An 18,755-nucleotide genomic window follows, 5' to 3' on the forward strand; every position below is an offset into this window, starting at 1 on the left:
TTAAAACCGTGTTTATGGAAGACAATCTTACTCAGCTACGAGTGATCGCCAAAGAAAGAAAGAGAAAGATTGTTGTGTTGAATTTTGAGGGAACTCTGAAGAAAAGAGTTAAATACATCCTATCCCTGTCCCCCACTAGGCATAGCTATGGATCATATACAGTTGCCAGCCGACCAGGAAAAAAATAGTTTGGCTGCTCATGCATCTTTAAAAGCAGCTTGATATGCAGAAGCCTTTCACAGCACGGGGATAAGCAGAATCTGTTCTTGTTGAAGGATCAGCTACAAGGGATACGTTGTGAATGCGCTGTATCTTTAAAGCACCTTCGAAGCACCTTCTTTCCCTCAACAAATTTTGGGCACTCTAGTTTACTTCTCAGAGAGTTACAATCTTTAGCAATCCTTAACAGATTACAGTGCCCAGGATTCTTCAAGGGGAAAAGGTGCATCAGGTGTACTTTAAAGGTATAGTTTGTTTCCACAACCTAGTTCCAAAGTTAGCTGCCCCACGATGAAAAAAGCGCTGTAGATGCAGTCTAAACAGCATATCTAAGCCACAAATTCCAACCTACTTTAAACCAACATGAACTGTATTCCCCAATCCTTTCAAAGAGCTCGAGCTCCTAGGGTTCCTTCTTCGGAAGCTGTGTCACTTAAAAAAAACATGTTTGGGACTGGCAGTACTGCAGATGTGTCCTGAGAGAGCAAAGAGTTTAATGTGACCATCAGCCTTTTTGTATACACGGCAATGATTAAAGTCTTCCATGCCCAGTTTCCTCTTCCTCCTTTCGTGGCCACCTGTTTCCCCCAAAAGAGCCACATGCCTTCACAGTGAGATAAAAACACAAGAATCCTCTTTATTTTGGCAAAAAAAGCCCACTCTGGTGGATTTCAGAAATTCACCGTCATCAGGGAGCAGAACCCACAGCACCGTCACGGGGAAAGGGAGGAGGGAAAACACCGCCACCCGGGGGCGGGGTGTCAAGGAAACGGGAAAAAGGGAATGCCTGCTACCACTGTACAGTAGCAGGAAAAGGGTAGCATCGGAAGGGAGCAATAATACAGGAGAACATTGTTACAAGGCCAGCCTGAGCCGGGATGTCTGCAGTCCCTCCCATCTGCATCCAGGCAGGAGAGTCGTTCAACCACAATGGCGGCTGTGAGAAGGCTATGGTGACCTCCCTTTGGGGTCAAACTGTCTACAGGGGAGAAGGCAGCCAAAGATTGGCCTGTCGCTCTGAGAGAAATAGGGGTGGAAGAAAATCACGCGCTGGTCACGTTAATCCAGTTCCTGGCTTCCCCCAGTGGCAGGCAGCGTACAACCATAGCTTGGGGAAGGACAGGGATGTATCGTACAGATAGATGTCTTTTAGGCAATTAATTAGGCGAGGAAGGGAGTCACGCCCCCTCTGTTGTACCGAGTGGGGGGGCAGGAAGATGGGGGGAGTGGGGGGAACCCCAATTCTACCCCATGCCAAGCATCTAGTGTCCCCGTACTCTCACTAAACTCTGGCATTCCAGGGAAACAGGATAAAATAGCCCTCTGCTATGGTAGGACACAAATTGGAATAGAAGATGGCAGAAGATGGAGCGTGGAGGAGGGGGCCCAGCGAAGAAACCGGGGTTGGGGGTTGAGGCAGGGCCCCCCCCCACCCAGAAAAATGTTGAGAAAGGAAGCGGAGGAAGCCACAAAGGATCAGGACAGTCAAGGAGAAGCCTAGACGGGCCGGGCACCCGTCGTGTGCATGCTAAAATACTCAGTGTAGCCATTGTGCTGGTGGAGTTGGGGTGCATGGAGCTGATAGGGGGGCGGTTGGCTCTCGCCCCCCAGGGACGGTTTCAACAGCACAGGGGCACCGCTGAGCTCCGAGGTGGTGACCACGCAGCTGGGGGTCAGGTTACGGTCGGCAGATGATGTCTCCTCCACCTGTTTGCGGGGCTGGATGGGAAAAGGCAGAAGGAGAGCCATGTGAGAGCGGACGGGGCGGACAACAGAAATAAAGGACCCCGAACAAACCAGAAGCAACTGAATCACGAGGGCAAGGAGGGATTCAGGGTTTACAAGACTTAGCGCAGGCACATGCAAAGGGATTGGCAAACAAGTTGATTCTGATTTCTCTGTTTTCTCATCTGAAGTTCACCTCTCATCATTTCCACATCAGTTTGCGCATATATATATATAAAAGTACTCCTGAAAATTCATCCGCATATTAGTTTGAATTTCTTCCAATATACTCATTTTTGGCAAAACAATTCCCCCTAATATAATGTCTTCTTGTATTTCCCCTCCTAAATACAGTCATACCTCTTGTTACGTTCGGTTCAGGTTACATCTTTTCAGGTTGCGTCCCGCAGCGACCCAGAAGTACCGGAAAGGGTTACTTCCAGGTTTTGCCGCTCGCGCATGCACAGATGCGCAAAATGACATCATGCACAGAAGCGGTGAATCGCGACCCACGCACGCGTGGGTTGCGTTTTCAGGTTGCGAACGGGGCTCCGGGATGGATCCCGTTCACAACCAGAGGTACCACTGTAGGTGCATTTTTATGTATGCATTACAGTAGTACGCATTTTTAGATATGCTACTTGGCTGGAGAACAGCACTGCAGAATTAGGAGATGTGTGGATTTTGAAGAATGGCTGCATTTATGTTTGTGTACTGTGGCCTGAGAGTGAGAATTCGATAAATTCGCCTTTACGTGCAAAAACAATCCAATTCCTCTCTCTTCCTTAACTGTACAGCAACTCACAAATGCACCCAAGCCACATAAAGCAGCCCACGGTGAGATTTAGAAGCCTCCTGTTTTTTCGCCACTTCTCTGGTACAGCAAATAAAAGGGGGGGGGGGAGAATCAGGATGGGCAAGTTCTTGGCCAGCCACAATGCACAGCTGGGGAGCTGCACTTAGCATGGCGGTTCATGAGTAGCACAGACCTAGCCTCGTGCAAGAGGAAGGGAGTAAACCTGATCTGCCTGCTTAGTAGCAACCCACAAATCTGTCAGCTGGAAGCCTTTGTAAACCGGGTGCATGGAGGAAGTACGGAGGCCAGGTAGTTTAAGGCTGTGAAGTAGGGTGGGCAGGATTTTAGGACCATCATCTGATGGGAAATTTGGGGGCTGTAACTGGGGGCAAAATGCTTTGAAGCAGAGGCAACAGGGAGGCTGCTCCATCAGGTGGCAAGCTTGGGATTTCTTGTGCAGTGAGACAGGCCCGAGGCCTGGTGCCCCAGCTGGGCAGGGGCCTGTAGAGGAGAAAACAGCAGGAGAACCTTCCTGGAGCCCCTCACCAGATGGGTGGTTGTGTGGATTCAAAGAGGAGGGGGAAATCCATGCACTTTCCCTGGGCTCCTTGGAGGAAAAAAGCAGTGTGGGATATAAGAGCAATGTGCAGAGCCCAGGGAAGCTGAGCCTGCACTTCCCAAAGGAGTGGGTGGGTTTCTAGGGAGACTGAGTGACCTGTGCCTCCAAAATCCAGCTGCCATGCAGAGGGGCATAGCTGTCAACTTTCAGATATGAAAATAAGGGATCGGCAGCCTCGAAAATAAGGGATCAGCAGCCTCACCAGTCTATGGGATATCTAACAATCCGGGATAGCAGCGGGAAGCAGCAGGAAACGGCGCTGGAATAAGGGAATTTCCCACACAAAAAAAGGGAAGGTTGACAGCTATGTCACAGGGGAGATGCTTCCTCTTCCAGTGATTCCATGGAGGACATTAGCAGAAGCGCTGGAAGGAAAAACCGGGGAGACCAAGGGAAGGTTAGGAAGCGGGGACCCTCCTTAGCACTCACGTTGCTTGAGCTGCTCCCGGTACTCTGTGGGATGGAAAAGAGTTCCGTGAAGTTGGGCACCGAGTCGCTGATGAACGTCACGTTGCCGTAGACGTGGTGCGGGAACTTGGCCCCGGACGCCACCTCCTCCACAATCCCGATCTGCGATGTCCGCACGTGGTACGGGAAGTTCTTATTGGCTGCCGAGGGCCGGGTCATGATCTGAGGAAGCAATGAGAGTGGAGGACCAAGGCCTGAATGGACCCACAAGCTCAACTGCATGCATTTCCTCTAGGCAAAACATGTCTGCTTCCTTTTTTAATTTCTCTAACATTGCTCACTTTTTTAAAAAAAGAGAGAGAGAGAGAGAAGCAAGCTTCTAGTCCTCACACTTGTAGATACATTATGAGTAGCTGAGAGGTAGAGTTCAGCAGGGATACTCATCTCCATCTCCACCCACACTTAATGTAGGAGGATACCTCCAAAAAACTGGTCCATGAAAGAGGCTCCATCAAGAATTGGCACCCAAATGGAAGCATTCTATAACAGAAGGCAGAATTGACTGCTGATGCTATCAGAGCAGGGATGGGGAACCCGTGGGCACGCTCCAGAGGTTGTTAGACTCCAGCTCCCATCATCCCTGGCGGTTGGCCATATTGGCTGGGACTGATGGGAGTTGTAGTCCAAAAGGTATGGAGGGCACCAACCTGACGAAGGCTGTACTAATAGATATTGTGAGTACATGTTATGCAAGGGAGTTACAACTGGTTTCTGAACCTAAAACAAACACACACAAAACAGAACGCATCAATGCATGCCAAGAGGGCTGCAAGTGTGATCTTTCCTTGCACCCAACCACGGAGAAAAATGTATGAGGGGTGGGTCCCTGTATTTTTCCATCTGCAGGCAGCAAATCAGCTTGCAGGGGGTGGCTTCAATGGGGAAAAAGGGCTCACAAACAGGATCAGATTCACCCCCAGATTGCGTTTCAGTATATCAAAGTAAGAAGTCAGGAGACCCGGTCAATGGTGTCTTAATGCGTTGTTTGGCCCCAAGAGTTTAGTGGCTGCCAGCATAATGGGGGAATCCTCTAGGCTGCTGGCAGTTTCTTACCAGAAATACGGCATGGGCATAAAGGTGGATGCCCAACTGGATCCCGTTGACTATCTTCTCCCGTGCCCACTTGGGGATGCCAAAGTTGGCAATAAGCGCAGTGACTGGGACAGCAAAGAACCTGCGAGAGACAAAGAGGGCTGCTCAGGACGTGCTCCCCACACATTTTCTCCCCACTGCCTCCAACAATACTCTGTTTAACAGTAGCTTCTGCAGAGCTTTTCTTACCCCTTGGAAAAGCAGCCTCTGTTGTGCCAGACATTTGCATTGTGCCCAGCATACCCCCTTGTCTTCCTTTGTCAAATCTCACCTATCTAGCATGGCGGCCCACTCACTGGACGAGGGGCAAACATCTGTCCTGACTTTGGCCAGCTGAGAGTGAGGGAACATTCGGGGTGATCAGTTACATTCCCTTAGACCGGGGTGGGGAACTTCAAACCCAGGGGTTGAATCTGGCCCTCAAGACCTCTTTATGTGGCCCTCTGAACTCTTCCCTGGCCACACCCCTCACTGTCCCTGCCCTGAGTGTCTTTGCCTGGCTAGAATGTTCCCATGAACTCCAAGAATGCCTCTTGTTTGTCTGGGCACAAGATAAGAGATGGGTGTTGTGAGTGTATTTAGGAACCACCCAAATGTAGAAATGTAAAATTTCCATCCATTGCTCCTCCCTCTTTAGCCTCTGACCCCACCCACCAATAGCAGGTGGCCCTTGGAACGCTGTCCAAAAGGGGAAGTGGCCCTCGGGTTGAAAAGGAGGTCCAGGCCCCCCACCCAAGTTAGATTCCTTCCTCCTTAACGTCCTCTACATCTACTCACCAGAGGGTGTAAGCGGCGAAAAATGGCACATAGAAGGGCTGTTTCTCTGGGAACTGCTTGAGGGTGATCAGGATAGCATAGCAGAACCAGATGTAAGCCACAAACTGCAAGGCGATCAGACCGTATCCAGCCGGCGACTCGTAAGTGTACAGCACCTGCGCTTGATCAAAGAACTGGGGCCGAAAAGGAAGGAAGCGGTTGAGAGATGTGATTGCTAGAGCTGCACAAGCCGCAACAAAATTCACAGCTGGGGACGTGAACCACACGCCTCTAAGCACACGGAGGCCTGCAACGCCCTCTTCTCTAGGCCTGGGCGAGATATCGATACATCATCCAAAACTGGTTTGAAGTCCATATTGTGATACCGGTTTTGTAATTTTGACCTGCCAATATATTGATGCAGTCATACCTCATGGTACGTTTGCTTCATGTTATGTTTTTTCAGGTTGCGTCCCACGGTGACCCGGAAGTACCAGAAAGGGTTACTTCCAGGTTTCGCTGCTCGCGCATGCGCAGTAGCGCTAAATCGCACTTTGCGCATGCGCACAAGCGCCAAAACACATTGCGCACCTGCGCAGATACGGCGCTTCAGGTTGCGGGCTTTTCATGTTGCGAACGGGTCTCCGGAATGGATCCGGTTCGCAACCAGAGGTACCACTGTATTGCTAATCTCTCTCTCTCTCTCTCTCTCTCTCTCTCTGTGTTTGTGTTCACAATGCAAAAATCATGATGCAGGAAAAACCATGAAGCCAGCCAATGCCTCTACGTAGCTCCACCCTTATTTCAGACATTGTGATATATCGGTATATCATGATTAGCTGGGGATAGATCTTGATGTTGAAAACCAGATATCGCCCAGCCCAACTCTTTTCGTCATTACACCTGCAACCTATTTTGGGAAGGTGTTTGGATGTGGACACCTCTGAAGGTATCGTAACAGGAGGGTTGTATTCAACTAATTCCCAGAGGTCCCAATGGAGAGGGATTGACTGTTAAACCACTCTGGGAACTATAGCTCTGTGAGGGGAATTGGGGCAGCACGTTTAACAAACTACAGCACCCAGGATCCTTTGGGGGAAGAAGCCATGACTGTTTAAAGTGGCATCATAGCGCTCTAAATACATGGTGTGGATGTGGCCTAGATAAGTGAGGTTCAAATAGATAAGCCGGTACAAGAGTAAACAGACACTCACCTCAGCCTCGTAGATGAAGAGGACGACATGAGTGATAGTGTAGAGTGTCATGTACACAGAAAGCTTGATAGAGCCGGTGTGGCTGATCCGACCCCTGCAAAACAGGGAGCCATGAGCCAGGCTTTGGGGGGAGAAGGAGTGACTGCCCCACACCCCAAATCTCCCAATACCCTTTATCCATCTGGTACGCAGGCTGAGACCCTACCTGCCCATGAACTGTCTCGCCAGAGTGGTGCATGCTCTAGTTATCTCCCGTTTGGACTACTGCAACGTGCTCTGTGTTGAAGGTGACGCAGAAACTACAACTAATCCAGAATGCGGCAGCTAGACTGGTGACTGGGAGCGACCACCAAGACCACATAACACCAGTCCTGAAAGACCTACATTGGCTCCCAGGACGTTTCTGAGCACAATTCAAAGTGTTGGTGCTGACCTTTAAAGCCCTAAATGACCTCGGCCCAGTATACCTGAAGGAGCATCTCCACCCCTGTCGTTTGGCCCGGACACTGAGGTCCAGCTCCAAGGGCGTTCTGGCGGTTCCCTCACTGCAAGAAGCGATGTTATAGGGAACCAGGCAAAGGGCCTTCTCGGTAGTGGCACCCACCCTCCCTGTGGAACGCCCTCCCATCAGATGTCAAAGAAATAAACAACTATCTGACTTTAGAAGACATCTGAAGGCAACCCTGCTTAGGGAAGTTTTTAATGACTGATGTTTTAATGTACTTTTAAACTTTTGTTGGAAGCGGCCCAGCATGGCTGGGGAAACCCAGCCAGATGGGTGGGGTATAAATAATAAATTATTATCATCATCATCATCATCAATCTCCCCTGTAAATGTTATCCGCACTAAATGTACTCTTCTCATTCCTAAAGTTTCAACTGCAAATCTTTTGACTGCTCAGTTTCCCAACATTCCTCTTTCTTCCCCCAGTCAACAAACCCATGTCACTTATAAGCCAAGTGCAATGCCAATGATTCTCCAACCAGCATTGCAATTTGTCCAGATGCAAATTTGTGTCACAGGCCTGGACTGTTTTAGACCTGCCTGTCCTGCCCTCTCTGTGCCTCAAAATACCCCTTGGGCTCAAAATGGGCAAGGCACATCAAAATAGTTTACTTCTCTTTCTCTGTGTCCCATTGCAACCTCTATTGCCTATCGAGAATGCCTTCCCTTTGAACATCACGTCACGACGTGGGCACAAACAGAAGCATTCCCCGTTTCTGACCTTAGCGGGGACAAGGTCCCTTGGACTAGAGAGACTCAATAAGGCATAAGACAAGATACATGTGCTTTGTGCATTGCTGCTAACATGGTGTGTACATCGCTTCCCTGACCAGCAGCAGGAGCACTTTGAACGCAGAGCGTACAGGAGGTGTGTACACAGAACTTAGCTTGTCATTTCAAGGGCTTTACCAGTAGGGGGCATGTGTAGCCTGCAGAAATCTAGCGCTGTCTCTATGGTGCAGTCTATATTTGATTTTGTTTTTAATGTTCTGGGGCACTTGCAGACAAGCTGTTTAACTGAGCTTTCATCCTGATTTGTTTGCAGAGAGATTAGATGACACCAGCTATTTAACGTACATTTAAAGCACCCTGATACCACTTTTAACAGCCATGCTCCCTCCAAAGAATTCTGGGAGCTGTAGTTTGTTAAGGGTGCTGAGGATTTCTGGGACACCCTCCGTCCCCCTTGCAAGGCTACAATTCTCAGAGAGATCAATCTCAGAGAGACATCAATCCCTCTTCTCGGGGAACTCGGGGAACTGTAGCTCTGGGAAGAGAACAGGAGTCTCCTAACAACACCCAGCACCCTTAACCAACTACAGCTCCCAGAAATATTTGCTTAAAGTGGTATTATGACACCTTAAATGTATGAAATGAATGGGACCTCTGGTTTGCTTGCTGGGGGGTTAGGCAACGTTATGTCAAAGAAGTGTTGTCCCAGTGCACTTTTCCATCAGCTGCCATCAGTAGTTTGGGGAAGTGGGTTTGTAACGCAAGACCTCCTAATCCACTATAACTTTGCAATCAGAGTTTGTCTTCCTTCCTGTCTGTCTGTCTGTCTGTCTGTCTGTCGGTTGGTTGGTTGGTTGAATTTATATACCACCCTATACCCGGAGGTTTCAAACCCGGAGTTTGCCAATGTGTGATTGAACTGCATCTGAATTTGGGATCCAAGAACCAATAGGAACTGGGATAGCTCAGTTGGCAGAGCACAAGACTCTTGCTCTTGGAGTCATGGGTTCGAGTCCCATGTGTGGCGAAAGATACCTGCATTGGACCTTCATGGTCTTCTAATTCTACAATTCTATGACTAGAAGCATCTTGCCTGCAGGATGCTTCTCCACACCAAACGACCCTCTCACAAAGTTGCTTTTCATTTTTTGGAAGACATGGCACCGAGACTCAGTTATTCGTGTTTGCAAGTGAAGCAACTCACCCGTCAATCACAGCCTTTATGGATCCCCACACCCTCCCACCAATTATTCACCACTAGGCAATACAGCCCCATCCCACCCTGACTCATTGGAAGGTCTGTCCCCCTTTAGTCATGCTGGTACCTGGTGACAGTGAATCCTTTCCCCAGCAGGATAAGCATCAGGAGGAAGATCAGGAAACTGACGGAGAAAAGGAGCTTGGCTAGAGGAAGGGAGGAAGGAGAAAGAGAGAAAAGGTGAAATGGAGTTAAGCCCAGGCCATTAACAGGGTTCTTCTGGAATATGAGAATCAAAACGGTCCAAATGGCCCAGGATTTTTATATGGCCTTTAAATAATGGATCAGCGAGGAAGGGGCAAGGGATACACACTAGGATATATACTAGGAAGAACGATACGGAATGGCCAACAACATTCATTGCTTCCCTTCTGAACGGCTGCAGGACTGTAATTGATAAGCAACGTCCAAGATGGCAACTTTTATGTGGCCCTGCTCACTCCGGATTCCCCCTTCGTACCTACCCAAGATCTTGAGGCTGCCGTTTCCAATGCCGTCGCTCGCATACTGGCCCCAGTATATGCAGAAGAACATCAGGCTGAGCACTGAGGAGAAGAAAAAGGGAGGGAGGGGAATGAAGCAGGTGGCAAGTGTTGTGCAATTGCAAAGGCAGAAGGAGGATGGAGGGGTCAGTTGCCCATGCAGGGTCTCTTTCCTGATCCCTGGCAACTGTTCTTTGTCCTCCAACTGTAAAGGTAAAGGGTAAAGGGACTCCTGACCATTAGGTCCAGTCGCGGACAACTCTAAGGTTGCGGCGCTCATCTCGCTTTATTGGCCGAAGGAGCCACGTACAGTTTCTGTGTCATGTGGCCAGCATAACTAAGCCACTTATGGCAAACCAGAGCAGCACACGGAAAGGCAGTTTACCTTCCCGCCAGAGTGGTACCTATTTATCTACTTGTACTTTGACACGCTTTGAACTGCTAGGTTGGCAGGAGCAGGGAACAAGCAACAGGAGCTCACCCTGTAGCGGGGATTCGAACCGCCGACCTTCTGATCTGCAAGTCCTAGGCTCTGTGGTTTAACCCACAGCGCCACCCGCGTCCCCTCCAACCGTATCAGCCATCTAATCCCAATCCCAATCCCAATCTTTTGGCCCCTCCTTCCATCCCTTCTGACACCCCTTTTCCCTGCCGAAAGCATTTCAGTGAACTCCGAACCTGAATGCACAACCCTAAGCGTTTGGGGGCAGGAGACAGTACACAGTTTAATTGTAACACACCCTACGTATATAAAACCAGCTTAGGGACTAGACGATAAAGGGTGGGCTATAATAAATGCCAAATCAATAAGCAAGTGAAAACAGAAACAAAGCCCAGCCACTGGTGTCAGCAACTTGGCAGGGTTGCTTTCCTCCCCAGAATCTGCTCTCGCTGCCCACGACTCACCCTCCACCCCAGCCGCCGTCATGAACATCTTGTAAGTGGTGTGGAGAAGTTGCCGTCCCTTCAAAAGATCTGAGAGGGAACAAAGCGACAGAGAGGGTCACAGAGACAGAGAGTCACAGAGAGCAGGGGGTCGTTGGCAAAAGTATCGCTGCTTTTCTCTGCCCACTGGAACACACCAATGAGGCCTCTCTCCCTCACTTCACTGCCTGAGACTCATTGGAGATTGGGTTTCTCTTAGAAATTCTTCTTCCGGAGCCAGGGGTAGGTACTATTGGGAACCTGCCATGGCCCATATTCCTGCGAAGGCCCTCCCTCCCATTATTCTCTGGAGACACCTGACCCCGCAGCTCCTCCTCCTCACTGTGAAGCCTTTCCATCACAACACCGATTGGAGGAGCTAATCCCCCCTGCCTCTCTACAGAGAGATGCCCATTTGCCTGGGCACTGTAAAGGTAAAGGGACCCCTGACCGTTAGGTCTAGTCATGACCGACTCTGGGGTTGCGGCGCTCATCTCACTTTATTGGCCAAGGGAGCTGGCGTACAGCTTCCAGGTCCTGTGGCCAGCATGACTAAGCCGCTTCTGGCGAACCGGAGCAGCGCACGGAAACGCTGTTTACCTTCCCGCTGGAGCGATACCTATTTATCTACTTGCACTTTGACGTGCTTTCGAACTGCTAGGTTGGCAGGAGCAGGGACCGAGCAACGGGAGCTCACTCCGTCGCGGGGATTCGAACCGCCGACCTTCTGATCAGCAAGTCCTAGGCTCTGTGGTTTAACCCACAGCGCCACCCGTGTCCCTGCCTTGGCACTGGGGACCCCCAAAATAAGTCACACTGCATGAGAAACAGGAAGTGTTGACCCAACTGCATCCGGACTGGGACTCTTTGGTACTCACAGCCAAAGTAGCAGGAGATGATGAGGATTAGGATGAAGATAAGCAGGAAAGTTATGTCTGTCTCCAGGATGCCTGAGAAGAACGGAGACAGCAGATTCAGCAGCGGACCTGGGAATTGCCTTATTTTTTTATAAAGATTTTTATTCATTTTCAATTGCACTCCAATAATAGCTTCATTATGACAGTACCAAATTATAATACAATTACTACGGTAATACCAATCATTCAAATACCAAATTATATAATTTAGGTGCACAGCCTCCCGTGTGCTAGATTTGATTGTTTGATGATTTTCTTTATTTCTGCGTTCCAAAATCTTATTCATTTCAATTGCATTCCGGTCAAAACAATAATCCCTTATACAACAACTGCAATATTAATAACTTCCATTCGTGTTGACGCATTAAATGATTTACAGAACTACAAGTGAGGCACTCAGACTATACCCTTGTTCTTCCTGTGTGTGGCAATTATTCTGTCCATGTAAAACGTTATATGAGAGCCAGTGTGGTGTAGTGGTTAAGAGCGGTAGTCTCGTAATCTGGGGAACCGGGTTCATGTCTCCGCTCCTCCAGATGCAGCTGCTGGGTGACCTTGGGCTAGTCACACTTCTCTGAAGTCTCTCAGCCCCACTCACCTCACAGAGTGTTTGTTGTGGGGGAGGAAGGGAAAGGAGATTGTTAGCCACTTTGAGATTCCTTCGGGTAGTGATAAAGCGGGATATCAAATCCAAACTCTTCTTCTTCTTCTTATCTATCTTTTCCCGGTTGTTGCCGTTCTCTATCATGCCTTGGGCGGAGATAATATCCTATCGTTGTTTCATAAATTTCTCCACCACTCCGTCCCTGGCTTTGTTGTTTTGCAACTTAACAGCTGCGAAAATCACTCTGTCCCAATAAATAACCTGTTTTCACCCTTTTCCCTCTCAGCCTGGGAAGAAGAGTGGCCTGTCCAACTGCAGATGACTCAGTAATGAACCTTATGAGTTCCTTGGCAAGTTTGCGGATGAAAGGAATCTGCAAGATGAAAGGAATTGCCTTGTACCACTCCAGTCTGGAGCTTCAAGGTTATCGCTGTTGTGTGAGGGCTGCTGCTGCTGCTGAGGAACTAAAATTGCCTGCCTGAGTACCTGATGGCTGTTGTCACCTGCTCAACATCAGGGAGTTCAGGCTGAGAGATGCCCGACAGGCGCAAGCTAATGCTGTTTCATGTTGTTGTTGTTGTTTAGTCGTTTGGTCGTGTCCGACTCTTCGTGACCCCCTGGACCAGAGCACGCCAGGCACTCCTGTCTTCCACTGCCTCCCGCAGTTTGGTCAAACTCATGCTGGTAGCTTCAAGAACACTATCCAACCATCTCGTCCTCTGCCATCCCCTTCTCCTTGTAACCTCCATCTTTCCCAACATCAGGGTCTTTTCCAGGGAGTCTTCTCTTCTCATGAGGTGGCCAAAGTATTGGAGCCTCAGCTTCAGGATCTGTCCTTCCAGTGAGCACTCAGGGCTGATTTCCTTAAGAATGGATAGGTTTGATCTTCTTGCAGTCCATGGGTCTCTCAAGAGTCTCCTCCAGCACCATAATTCAAAAGCATCAATTCTTCGGCGATCATACCTGCGTGCAAAATCGAACTCTGGTCTCTAAGTTCCTAGCTCAGTACTCTAACCACTCTGACACACTGTCTCTCTGTCAAGCCTCGGCGAACGTGCTGTAGGAATTCAGATTTCCAGAATCTGAACTTCGCAAACCTGACGGGAACTAGCAGGGAACTCACCGAACTCATCAGCGGAGAAGTGCCGCGTCCAAAGCGATTTGCCGTTGGTGAGGATCATCTCATACTCCAGTTCCAGCCCATCGCCCTGTGAGAGAGCAGTCAAAAGTCATTCTGATCTTAGGGAACCAAGGCAGAGCCACAAACCCGAGTGGGCGGGCGTCACGAGACTCACCCCACACTTGCTGAGGGCCACATACCACCAGCGCTCACGAACCGAGCGGAAACTCCTGCCGCTAGCACAGCTCAAGTACCGCACCGAATTTTCTGTCACCAACTGGAAAGAATAATAATACGAATAATTTTATTATTTGTTCCCTGCCTATCTGGCTGAGTTGCCCCAGCCACTCTGGGCAGATTCCAGCATATATAAAAACATAATAAAATATTAAACATTAAAAACTTCCCAGGGCTGCCTTCAGATGTTTGCACCCCTAAAAGTCAAATAGTTGTTTATCTGTTTATAATAATAATTTATTATTTATACCCCACCCATCTGGCTGAGTTTCCCCAGCCACTCTGGGCGGCTCCCAATCAAGTGTTAAAAACAGTACAGCTTTAAATATTAAAAACTTCCCTGAACAGGGCTGCCTTCAGGTGTCTTTTAAAAATAGGATAGCTGCTTATTTCCTTGACAAATGATGGGAGGGCGTTCCACAGGGCAGGCACCACTACTGAGAAGGCCCTCTGCCTGGTTCCCTGTAACTTCACTTCTCGCAATGAAAGAACCACCAGAAGGAGCTCAGCGCTGGATCTCATTGTCCGGGCTGAACGATGGGGGTGGAGACGCTCCTTCAGGTATACAGGACCGAGGCCGTTTAGGGCTTTAAAGGTCAGCACCAACACTTTGAATTGTGCTCAGAAATGTACTAGGAGCCAATGCAGATCTCTCAGGATAGGTGTTATGTGTTCCCAGCGGCCACTCCCAGTCACCAGTCTAGCTGCCGCATTCTGGATTAATTGCAGTTTCTGGGTCACCTTCAAAGGTAGCCCCTTTGAAGGTGACATCTGTTTGACATCTGATGGGAGGGCGTTCCACAGGGAGGGCGCCACTACTGAGAAGGCCCTCTCCCTGGTTCCCTGTCACCCCACTTCTCACAGTGAGAGAGCTGGGTCTCAATGTCCAGGCTAAATGACAGAGGTGGAGATGTTCCTTCGGGTATACAGGGCAGACAAGAAGACTTGTGATATGGCAATCAGGTAAAACTGAAGGAGGAGCTTCTCCTTTTCAATTAACCCCGGACCATTAGGAGATGTTTTCGCTATAGGAATATCATAGGAGTCTGTAGCTCAGGCCCAGACAGGCCCTTAAATTTCTCCCCAGGACACACAAACCTCTCACTGTCCCTGTTTTCCCCAAGGGTCTTTGCCTGACTGGAATGTGTCACTGAATTCTGATCATGCCTGTTGCTTGTTGGGATGGAGGATAAAGAGGGGTGTTCGAGTGCATGTAAAAACTATCCTGCTGTACAAAGGTTACATTTGCATTTGATGCTCAGCCTACTTTTGCCTCCAGCTCCGCCTGCCTCTGGCATGCAGCCCTGAAAATTCCCCAGCCCTGATGTAGCTGAACCAAAGACCTGCCCATTAAGCAAATGTGAGCTTTACATTCTACATGGAACAATATCAGCCATGGTTTGTGGGTCCCCAAGCCCTGCCCGTGTACGTGAGTTTGCTGTGAATTTTGTGGAAGGGGAGGAAAAGCATCTTAGTGGAGAAAGAAACCAGAATCATAGCCCTTGTTAGAGTAAAAAGAGCCTGCAGCTGCACAGACAGGTTTAACTGCGTATGGGCAACACTGGCTGAAATTTCAAAGTCCCAACTTACTAGGCTTGTAGGACTACAAGAAGTTTTGTAAGGAGAACTATATGAAATATTACAGAAAAGACTTATGAGAAGGGATTATAAGTTATTGACTATTAAAAGTAATAGGGCAATAAATGTAAGATTAAAAGAGGTTTGAAAATCATTAGATGTGGCTGATGGACGTCTTAGGCTAAAATACCCAAATGATGTATAAGATGAGATGAGATGATACGTTCTGTTTGGAAAATATACGCAAAAAGCAATAAAAATGTATTTAAAAAAGAAAGAAAGAAATTTCAAAGGCCAGAGAGACGTCTAAATAAGATATTCTATAACTGGAGAAGAGGTATCAGTGCCTTTGTCTGTCCCACAACTGGTCAAAACAGAGAAATTCAAAAATTCAAATCACACTGCAGAAAAATATGTGCTGAGTAAGATGATACATGCAAATTTGCTCCAATTGCATAAGTCATTTAGGTTGCTGAATCAAACTTTCCTTGCTGCATAAATCAGGATTCCCTGGGCACTCGGTTTGTTTTGTTTTAGAATGGTCTGCACGCAGCCCTAGATTTATGCTTTCTCTGTCCTTCTCCACGCTGAGAGACAAGATAAAATAGAGGACAAAGGCCCCATTTTTGCTGGACGCCCAGTCAGAACCTGTTCCTCTCACTGCAAGTGTCTTCTTTTGTGTCAAAAGGAATGCTGAAAAAGAGAGCTGGCCTGCTTGTTTCATGATAGGCTCAGTCAGTACAGCATAAGACTCTTAATCTCAGGGTTGGGGGTTCCCATGTTGGGGGAAAGATTCCTGCATTGTTCTCGTAGTCCCTTCCAACTCTACAGTTCTATGATTCTCATTTACACCTTCCACGCAATATACAAAATTCAAGAAAATCAGCTAAAAAGCAGTTGCACACATCACAGAAAGGAACAGCAGGTAACATTTAAAACACCCGTGTTTTCTCCCATGGCAGAGATCTATGCATCCAGCTGGGAGAGCTTGTCGGAACAAAAAACGTCTTCAGTTGTTTCTGGAAAGTGCAAATAGCATTCACACACCTTTTTGCTTCAGAACATCCTGTATCTAATTTGTTGCTGTTGTTGTTTAGTCATTTAGTCGTGTCCGACTCTTCGTGACCCCATGGACCAGAGCACGCCAGGCACTCCTGTCTTTCACTGCCTCCTGCAGTTTGGTCAAACTCATGCTGGTAGCTTCGAGAACACTGTCCAACCATCTCGTCCTCTGTCGTCCCCTTCTCCTTGCGCCCTCAATCTTTCCCAACATCAGGGTCTTTTCCAGGGAGTCTTCTCTTCTCATGAGGTGGCCAAAGTATTGGAGCCTCAGCTTCAGGATCTGTCCTTCCAGTGAGCACTCAGGGCTGATTTCCTTCAGAATGGAGAGGTTTGATCTTCTTGCAGTCCATGGGACTCTCAAGAGTCTCCTCCAGCACCATAATTCAAAAGCATCAATTCTTTGGCGGTCAGCCTTCTTTATGGTCCAGCTCTCACTCCCATACATCACTACCGGGAAAACCATAGCTTTAACTATACGGACCTTTGTTGGCAAGGTGATGTCTCTGCCTTTTAAGATGCTGTCTAGGGTTTGCCATTGCTTTTCTCCCAAGAAGCAGGCGTCTTTTAATTTCGTGGCTGCTGTCACCATCTGCAGTGATCATGGAGCCCAAGAAAGTAAAATCTCTCACTGCCTCCATTTCTTCCCCTTCTATTTGCCAGGAGGTGATGGGACCAGTGGCCATGATCTTCGTTTTTTTGATGTTGAGCTGCAGACCATATTTTGTGCACCTGCCAAATCTGTTTGTCTGTCTGTTTGTCTGATCTTACTATGACCAACATCCCGAGTCTTTGGGTATGGGGGAAATGGTGAGCAGAACCCCACAGCCCCTTTCAAGTCCCAGAGACGCTTACCTGGCATCCAGACCAGGCATACTGGGTGGTGAGGTTGATCACCTGATTGTTCTCTGGACGGATCACGGACTCCTTCATCAAACAATCCTAGGAAGAGGAAAGAGGAGGTAAAAGGGAAATAGCAGGAGCCTCAACCTAACATCACCCGGAGCAGGATGACCACATGCAAAAGGGGACCGTGGTACTGTTCATTCAGAAGCGGTATTTCCTTTCCTTCCTTTCTTTTTGTTATTCATCCTTTACTATTTTATTCACATAATATACATTCTTTACAACAAACAACTCCAAAATAAAATCATATGTAACAAAACCGCAAGTCTCATGTTTTCGTTTACACTGATCTCCTCTCCAATACTTGATAATTCTTGCTGCTTTCTGCTTTCCTTATAGAATCTTTATGAAAATTTAAATCTCTTAAATCCTATTCCAATCTTTAACAGTTTCAATTAATCCCTTCACCTCCCTCCCCCACAGCCCAGTACATCCCTCCACCTGTGTGCAATCTTCTTTACCTACTATTATTTTTGCTATTGTTGCGTTATTCACTTTATTTGTTATTCCACCCTTAATATATTATTATCCTATCTCCTTGCACCTTTTAAACTTTTGCATATTAATTTTTAAGCTCCAGCACCGACTTTTTTCATGTATTCCTTAACGCATTCCCACTCTTTATTAATTTTTTTATTACAGTAGCCTCTAATTGATGCTGTTAATTTTGCCATCTCCACGAATTCAAGAAATTTGGTTCTCCATTCTAATAATTCTGGTATTTTATCAGTTTTCCCATTTTTTGCCACTACGATTCTGGCTGGTATTTCCTTCTCCCTGAAATAAACGTGGAGGCACATTTGGCTCTTCTCAGACCTGGAGACGATGTCCAGCGCCACTCTTGCTACCTATGAATCATTCACCCTCTGAAGATGCTCCAACCTGTAGGTCACCCCTCTTGGCATCTGTGTACAAAACCAAGGCTTCCTCTTGTCCTCTGTCACAAGTAAATAAAACAGCCAAACACTGCCAGGAGACCAAAGCGCCAACCCTCAGCAGGATCTGCCAGCTGCTTTCGCTCGCTTTCACATGAGGTTTCATGGAGCATTCCCAAACTCCCGATTCAGCACAATTCCCTGTTCTCAGAGGAGACTGCCTGTCGCGTCTCTTGTGAGATGCTGTTCTGGGTCTGGACCCCGTCCAGGTTGGGAGTTGTCCCAGAACAGTGATGCATGCAGAAACACACATGGTAGGCTCCTTCAAGGTGGGGCATCTTTCGCACTCTAAACCAGCGTGTGGGCTTTCAGATGCTGCTGGACTCCAGCTCCCTTCAGTCTCAGCCAGCATAGCCAGTGGTCACGGATTGATGGGAGCTGGGGAGTCCAGCACAGGTTCTACGTCCCCGCACTGCTGGTTCTCCTATGCCAGTCTAGTCTGTCTCAGCAGGAAGTCTGGGAATAACTAGATAAGCCAGCCAGTGTGGTGTAATGGTTAGAGTGTGGGACTAGGGACCTGGGAGAGCAGGGTTCAAATCTCCACTCAGCCATGAAGCTGGTTGGGTGACCTTGGGCCAGTCACCGTCTTCTCTCAGCCTAACCTACCTC

General features: G+C 48.2%; 1 protein-coding gene and 1 long non-coding RNA gene across 2 annotated transcripts in view; both read right to left on the bottom strand.

Annotated features, from left to right (window-relative positions):
• Window positions 1–836: 836 nt before the first annotated feature.
• The window catches only part of TMEM145 (transmembrane protein 145), a 35,885-nt gene continuing 17,966 nt past the window's right edge, over window positions 837–18,755 (bottom strand). Inside the window, exons 4-15 of the mRNA XM_081018928.1 lie at window positions 17,161–17,247; window positions 13,607–13,708; window positions 13,435–13,519; window positions 11,669–11,740; window positions 10,773–10,841; window positions 9,849–9,929; window positions 9,452–9,530; window positions 6,890–6,983; window positions 5,697–5,869; window positions 4,881–5,001; window positions 3,789–3,989; window positions 837–1,938 (exon numbers count right to left, since the gene is read on the bottom strand). Of these exons, the coding sequence (XP_080875054.1) occupies window positions 1,717–1,938; window positions 3,789–3,989; window positions 4,881–5,001; window positions 5,697–5,869; window positions 6,890–6,983; window positions 9,452–9,530; window positions 9,849–9,929; window positions 10,773–10,841; window positions 11,669–11,740; window positions 13,435–13,519; window positions 13,607–13,708; window positions 17,161–17,247 (1,386 nt within the window). The 3' untranslated portion in view covers window positions 837–1,716. The remainder of the gene's footprint in view (window positions 1,939–3,788; window positions 3,990–4,880; window positions 5,002–5,696; window positions 5,870–6,889; window positions 6,984–9,451; window positions 9,531–9,848; window positions 9,930–10,772; window positions 10,842–11,668; window positions 11,741–13,434; window positions 13,520–13,606; window positions 13,709–17,160; window positions 17,248–18,755) is intronic.
• Window positions 2,171–3,776, bottom strand: LOC308484608. Its single transcript, XR_013990037.1, has 2 exons — window positions 2,528–3,776; window positions 2,171–2,288 (listed from the first exon to the last, which is right to left on the bottom strand). It is a non-coding gene; the product is annotated as an uncharacterized lncRNA (long non-coding RNA).

The sequence above is a fragment of the Podarcis pityusensis genome (assembly GCF_964106645.2).
Source record: "Podarcis pityusensis genome assembly, chromosome: 8".
Lineage (NCBI taxonomy): Eukaryota > Metazoa > Chordata > Lepidosauria > Squamata > Lacertidae > Podarcis > Podarcis pityusensis.